The sequence below is a fragment of the Sorex araneus genome, chromosome 2 (assembly GCF_027595985.1).
Source record: "Sorex araneus isolate mSorAra2 chromosome 2, mSorAra2.pri, whole genome shotgun sequence".
Taxonomy (NCBI): domain Eukaryota; kingdom Metazoa; phylum Chordata; class Mammalia; order Eulipotyphla; family Soricidae; genus Sorex; species Sorex araneus.
In genome coordinates, this window is record NC_073303.1 from 221,080,378 (window position 1) to 221,087,750 (window position 7,373).

Genomic DNA, 7,373 nt, shown 5'->3' on the forward strand with positions numbered 1-7,373 from the left:
AACACTGAGTGCTGGACACTAGAGAGACATGTTTGTTCTATGAATATCACTTAAAAGTGTATGTTTAGAACTTTTTTGACATATTTTAGAACTTCAGAAATGTGTTATTTTTTGAAATAACTAAAGAAAAAATCAGAATAGCTGCTGAGTGCAGGACAGAAGTAGTAATTAGGTCTTTATTGTCCTTTTTTTAAAGAATTTTATTTATTTTATTTTATTTTACTTTTTTCCTTTATTTTTTAATAAGTGAGTCACTGTGAGGGTACAGATACAAATTTACCCATCTTCGTGCTTGTGTTTCCATCATACAATGTTCGAGAACCCATCCCTCCACCAGTGTCCATTCTCCACCACCAATGAACCCAGTATCCCTCCCACCCTCCAATTCCGTCCCCCCTCCCACCCCGCCTCTGTGGCAGGGCATTCATTTTATTCTCTCTCTTTTTGGGTGTTGTGGTTTGCGATAGGGATATTGATTGAGTGGCCATTGTGTTCAGTCTCTAGTCTACTTTCAGCACGCATCTATCTTCTCGCTCGCGATCCCCAACCACATTGGTGTTCCCTTCTCTATCAGGGCTGCCTTTTCCCTAGCATGTGAGGCCAGCTTCCAAGCCATGGAGCCAACCTCCTTGTATTATATACTACTATTCTTGAGTGTTAGTCTCCTACTCTGTTATTTTATATTTCACAGATGAGTACAATCTCTCTATGTCTGTCTCTCTCTTTCTGACTCATTTCACTTAGCATGATACTTTCGATGTTGATCCACTTATGTGCAAAGTCCATGACTTCATCTTTTCTAACAGCTGCATAGTATTCCATTGTATACATGTACCAAAGTTTCTTTAACCAGTCATCTGTTCTTGGGCACTCAGGTTTTTTTCCAGATTCTGGCTATTGTAAACAGTGCCGCGATGAACATATAAGTGCAGATGTCATTTCATTTCGACTATACATTTTTGTTTCTCCGCAATATATTTCCAGAAATGGTATTGCTGGATCAAATGGAAGCTCAATTTCTAATTTTTTGAGAAGCATCCATATTGTTTTCCTAAGAAACAATAGACTTGTACAGTAAAGTTGTAGGCTATAAAATCAATACCCCAAAATCTATGGCTTTCCTATTTGCAAACAATGAGACAGAGGAAAGGGACATAAAAAAAGCAATCTGATTCACAATCATGACCCAGAAAAACAAGTACACTGGAATCAGCTTAACTAAAGAAGTAAAGGACCTCTACAAAGAAAACTATAAAACGCTACTCCATTTACATGAGGAAATAGAAACATATCCCCTGCTCGTGGATAGGGAGAATCAACATTGTCAAAATGGCAATACTCCCCAAAGCATACCTGTGAAATTCTTCAAAGAAATGGATCAAGCAATCCTGAAATTCATATGGAACAACAAACGCCCAAGGATAGCTAAAACAATTCTTGGGAAAAAAGATGATGGGAGGCATCTCCCTCCCCAACCTTAAACTTTACTACAAAGCAGTAATAATTGAAACAGCATGGTATTGGAACAAAGGCAGAACATCAGACCAGTGGAACAGGGTGGAATATCCCTACACACAACCTCAAATGTATGATCATCTAATCTTTGATAAGGGAGCAAAAAATGTGGAGTGGAACAAGGAAAGTCTCTTGGAGAGGATGTGGGGAGAAAAGGACCCTTCTATACTGCTGGGAATGCCTACTGGTTCAGCCCTTTTATTGTCATTTTTTAGTCAATAAACAATAAACAACTACCTAGACACCGCCACCCTCCTGGTTGCTCTTCGGACACTTGGGCCGAATCTCCCGCATGAGTGAAGCCCCGCAAAGCTAGGTAAGCAGAACTTTGTGACCTTAGCTCTAGGTTCAACAAGACCTAGAAACAAGATCTTCTGTCTGCCTCCTCCAATCCCTGGCATCTGAGGGAGGGGTCCAACCCAGATGCCCCACCCTACCGAAGATAAATACCTCACTAGCCGACCCTCACTACATCCACTATCCAGACACCGCCACCCTCCAGGTTGCTCTCCGGACCACGCGGCCGTGGACACACCATAAAACTCTTAATACCTATTATTCCCATACCATATTTGATAGGGTTCTAATTTAGTGTGAACCTTGGTAACATCTCTAAGGGCGATTGGAGGCTGTCCTAAAAGCCTTCATCCCTCTCGGAGAGCCCGGAAAGCTCCAGAGTATTGAGCCTGCACAGCAGAGCCTAGCAAGCTACCCGGCGCTTATTCAATATGCCAACAACAGTAACAACAATTGGCTTCATTCACCTGTTACCAAAAGAGCCCCCAATATGGCAGCGTTAAGAAAGATGAGCAAAGAGAGGCTGAAAAAATCTTGGGGACAAACTAGACTGCCAAAACGAAGAAAGATTAAGATGATTGTCTGTACTTTCAACGCAGTGTCACTGGCATCAGAAGCATCCATCGAGGACCTGATGGTGCAAGCGCAAAAGATCAAATACAACATCATTGGTCTGACCGAAATGAGAAGACATCAATCACATCACGCCATTTTCGACACTGGAGAAGAATTGTTCCTCGGAACATGCGACAACAGAGATGTTGGTGGCGTTGGTGTCCTTGTCAACACGAACTTGGTCATGAGCATCAATTCATTTGAAGACCTAACAATCTGAATTGGATGATTATGCTTGAATAGATGTGGCTCACTGCCTGCAGTTTCTATCTTCATCGTCTACATACCAACTTCCAACTACGATGGAGAAGAAATTGAGAGGTTCTACATGGAACTGGAGAAGTTCTATAAAGAACACCACACCTTCTACAAGATCATTGTTCGTGATTTTAATGCCAAGATAGGTCCAAAAAGGTCGCCCGAAGAACTCCACATTGGGACCCGTGGTCTAGAATGGAACGATCAGGGTGAGAGACCATCTGAATTGATCATATCGACCAAGACCATTCATGGTAACTCACAGTTCCAGAAGGCCGAATCTAAATGCTGGACATGGGAGTCTCCCGGTGGACAGTTCCACAATGAAATTGACCACATCATATTCAATTGAAGGTTTTGCCTGACCTATGTCACTGTTGTCCCAAAATTCCAAACGGGATCGAACCACCGTCTCCTTCATGCGAAATTTTACTTCACAGAGTGGGGAGAAAAGTCTGCAAAATTTAAGTCCAAGAAGACAACTCCCAGAATGACCACCAACTGGGAGCTTTTTGGAACTATTGCAGCAACATTGGAAGATGCTGTCCTTGACAACATCGATGAGGAATACGATCGACTGGTTCAGCACCTCCATGTCTGTGCGAAAAATGCCGAGAGTGAGAAAGCCACAAACAGACATCTGTCTTCAGAAACTCTTGAGCTCATTCGTCAATGTGCTTTGGCGAGAGCCTCAGGCAACCACAACCTAATGTCCGAGCTCACAAAGCTGTGCAGAGATGCAATAATGGAAGACCTCAAAGAGAGAAGAGCAGCAGTGTTGGCCAGTACAGCAGAAGCCAGGAAAAGTATTCGCACGAACACCTAAAGAATCTGTCGCCAGTACTCATCAATACACTAGCCTAACTCTTCACCCGCTACCTGTCTGAATGCAAGGTTCCATCCCAGTGGAAAACCAGTAGGATCGTTCTGTTGTACAAGGGAGGCATCCACGACATCGGCAACTATTACCCAATCTGCCTGTTGTCTGTCGTCTACAAGTTGTTCACTCATGTTGTCCTGAATAGAATAGGCAGAACACTAGACGAATGACAACCATGTGAGCAAGCCAGGTTCCGAAGAGGATTCAGCACGATTGACCATATCCACAGAGTGACCAAACTCATTGAAGTTTCTCGAGAGTTCAAGATGCCGCTCTGTCTAATGTTCATTGACTTAAAGAAGGCCTTCAATTCTGTTGAGACTGAGGTGGTCATCGAAGTCCTGGCCAAACAGGGCATTCAAACTCAGTATATCAAAATCCTCTGCGAGCTGTATTGTGGATTCACCACCAGGATCTCACCATTCTACAAGGAAATGATCATTGATGTAAAGAGAGGGTGAGGCAGGGTGATGCCATTTCACAGAAGGTCTTCAGTGCCGCCCTTGAGAACATCATGCGACAACTGGAATGGGAAGGAATGGGAGTGAAGATAGACGGTCGGCAATTACACCATGTCCACTTCGCTGATGACATCATTCTCATAATACCAAACATTATCCAAGTGGCACAAATGCTGGCCAACTTCAACCACAAGTGTGGAAAGGTTGGATTGCAGCTGAATCTCAACAAGACGATGCTCATGAAAAACGAACTGGTACCTAAAGCTCCATTTGCTGTCAATAGAACAATCATCTCCGAATGCAACAGCTATGTGTACCTGGGTCAAGAAATCAACATGAGGAATGACTTGGTGCCAGAACTACACAGGAGGAAGAGAGCAGCGTGGAAATCATTCAAGAGCGTCGAAGAGGTGGTTAAGAGAACGAAGAACCTTTGACTCCAGGCACATCTTTTCGATTCCACCATTCTTCCTGCACTAACATATGCCTCAGAGACCTGGGCCCTACGCAAGCAGGATGAGAATGCTATTAGGGTATCCCAAGGAGGAATCGAAAGAGCTATGCTGGGAATATCACGTCTCTCTCAAGTTAGAGAAGAAATCCAGAGTTCTGACCTTCGTCAACAGTCAAAAATCAGGGATGCTGTCTCATTTGCCAAGGCATCAAAAATCAGATGGGCTGGTCATGTAATGTGATTCAGAGAGGACCTTTGGACTAGAGCTGTTACAGACTGGATTGCACGGGGCGTCAGAAGACCTCGTGGCCGCCCACCAACTAGATGGTCAGATTTCTTCATCAAATCTCTGAGTGAACGTTTTGAGGCTCTTTCTTTTCCTGGAGTGAGCAGGTATCATTGGGCTACACTAGCTCTCGACAGGGACAAATGGAGATGTTACTGGTGCCCTCTCAAGCAAATCGAAGATCAACGAGACTTCAAGTGATACAAGTGAAACAATTAACTGTTCTAGCCATAAAAATTATCAAAATCAACACTATATGCAAGGCATTTGCACAGCCAGCTGTTGTATGGCTCAAACCCTGAACTAGAAGGAAATGGTAGGAGAAAAAAAATTACTCTGAATGCTAGAAATAAATTTTGAAATTAAAGATGCTCTATAAATATAATAAAATTAAGAGGCCAACTCTGTGATATAAAATAGATCTTAAGAAATCGCAGGAAAAGTGATCTTTGTGTGAATCAGTGGACCACGAGGCCTACATCTCCCTGAGCCGTATTGTTAGGACTATGGTCTGACACCCAGAGCACTGTGTTGGTACGACAAATAAATAAATTTAAGGGCTAGAGAGATAGCACAGTGGGTAGGGCATTTGCCTTGCATGCAGCGGACTCGGTTTTGATTCCCAGCATCCCATATGTTCCCCTGAGCACCACCAGTAATGATTCCTGAGTGCAAAGCCAGGAGTAACCCCTGTGCATCATCAAGTGTGACACCCCACAAAAAATTGAATAACAAAAACCAATAAGAGCTATAAGTGGGAATAGGAGATAAAGTCACTGACACTATTATACAAAAAAAAACTCAAAAAAATACTAAATAAGTAATTGTTTTTTCTTAGAGGACTTGTTGACAAAAACTTCATCTGAAAAAGGTTGTTAGTTTACGGCCATGCGAAAATTTTTGAGAGAGATTAAAGAAATCAGAGATAATTTGTAAATTGTTTTTGATAGTAAAAATTTATTCACTTTCATCTAGTCATAAATATTTGTAAGTTACTTTTTATTTATATTTATGCATGTACATAGGTATGACAAATAGATATGGACTAGGCATGAAATAATTTACATAGACATAGTGCCTATCGATATATAGGGAGATTATTATTGATTTATAAAATAATTTGTATTTAGATGTTTTTACATTTTAGTCAGAGAAATTAGTCTATATGGAGAAGAGTGACTTGATCATTGCTGGTATAAAATGTAGACAGATTACAAAGGGACTAAGTACATAAGGCTTGATTTTGCCACATGTTTAACTACTATGCTCTAAATTACTCAAGAGCAGCACATTTTCTGTGTGTTTTTTGCTTATTATTAAGGAGGCACACCAGGAGTTGCCCCAGGCTTACTGCTTGATTTGTTTCTTAAGAATTACTCTCAGCTGTGCTCCTGGGACAACCCTGATCAGCTACATGCAAGGCAAATTCCTTAACCCCTGTGAAATCTTTGTGGCTCCAAGAACAGTAGTCGTTTGAGAAAGTTATTCAAGGCATTTTTCACTTGTTTGTTTCTCAGAGTATAAATAAATGGGTTTAACATGGGAGAGATGGAAGTAATGAATACTGACGCGACCTTATTAGTAGACATTTCATCTTTTGCCGAAGGTTTGATATAGATGAAGATACAGCTGCCATAAGTGATGGAAACCACAATCAAGTGGGAAGAACAGGTAGAAAATGCCTTTTTCTTTTGCTGAGCAGAGGGGAACCCAAGAATCGTGCGAATGATACTTCCATAGGACCAAACCACAAACATGAGAGTCACTAGTAGGATAAATGAACAGGAGAAAAGAACCATCTTCTCTAAGAATTCTGTATCAAAACATGAGATCCTCAGGAGAGGATTAACATCACAGGCAAAGTGGTCTATTTCAGAGTCACAGAATTCCAGTGTCAGTCCATAGCCTAGTGGTGGTATTAAGAGAAGCAGTGTAATTATCCAGCAGCCAGAGAGAAGCTTTTTGCAGACCAGGGGACTCATGATAGTCATGTAATGAAGGGGTTTGCAGATAGCTACATAACGATCATAGGACATAGTTGCCAGAAGAAAGAATTCTACTATAGCAAACAGGTCTGTGAAAAACAACTGAAATGCACAAGCGTTATAGGTAATGGTTCTATCTCCTGTTGCTATACTGTACAAGAATCTTGGGATACAGGCAGATGTGAATGAGATTTCTAAGAAGGAAAAGTTTTGCAGAAAATAGTACATGGCAGTTTTAAGGTGGGTATCCACAAAGGTGAGAAAGATGATGGTCAGGTTTCCAACAGCACTCAACATATAGTTGATAAGTAGAAATATGAAAAGTAGAATCTGCAGTGTCGGGTCATCTGTCAATCCCAGGAGGATGAATGTGGTTATTGCTGTGTGATTTCTCATTCCTGGCTTATGTCTTGATCTATGTGTAAAATAGAATGAGATAAGAGTAGGATAAAAAAAAGAATGGTACTTGCACTGGATTTAAGTTAGACATGTCAATTAATGTGTATATTCTTTGACTTGACTATTTTAAAAAATTTTTTATTAGTGAATCACTGTGAGGTACAGTTACAGACTAAAAAACTTTTGTGCTTGCATTTCAGTCATACAATGGTTGAGTCCCCAT

At 41.3% G+C, this 7,373-nt stretch overlaps 1 protein-coding gene across 1 annotated transcript; it reads right to left on the minus strand.

The window, feature by feature from the left end:
• Nucleotides 1-6,196: 6,196 nt before the first annotated feature.
• LOC101558739 (olfactory receptor 6C68-like) lies at nt 6,197-7,147 on the minus strand. The gene has a single exon (XM_004601882.2). It carries the CDS (start codon nt 7,145-7,147, stop codon nt 6,197-6,199), a length of 951 nt encoding a protein of 316 aa, XP_004601939.2.
• Nucleotides 7,148-7,373: the final 226 nt, after the last annotated feature.

Coding starts and splice junctions, on each gene's coding strand:
- LOC101558739 (XM_004601882.2), bottom strand. CDS start 7,147: ATGAGAAATCACACAGCAATAACCACATTCATCCTCCTGGGATTGACA.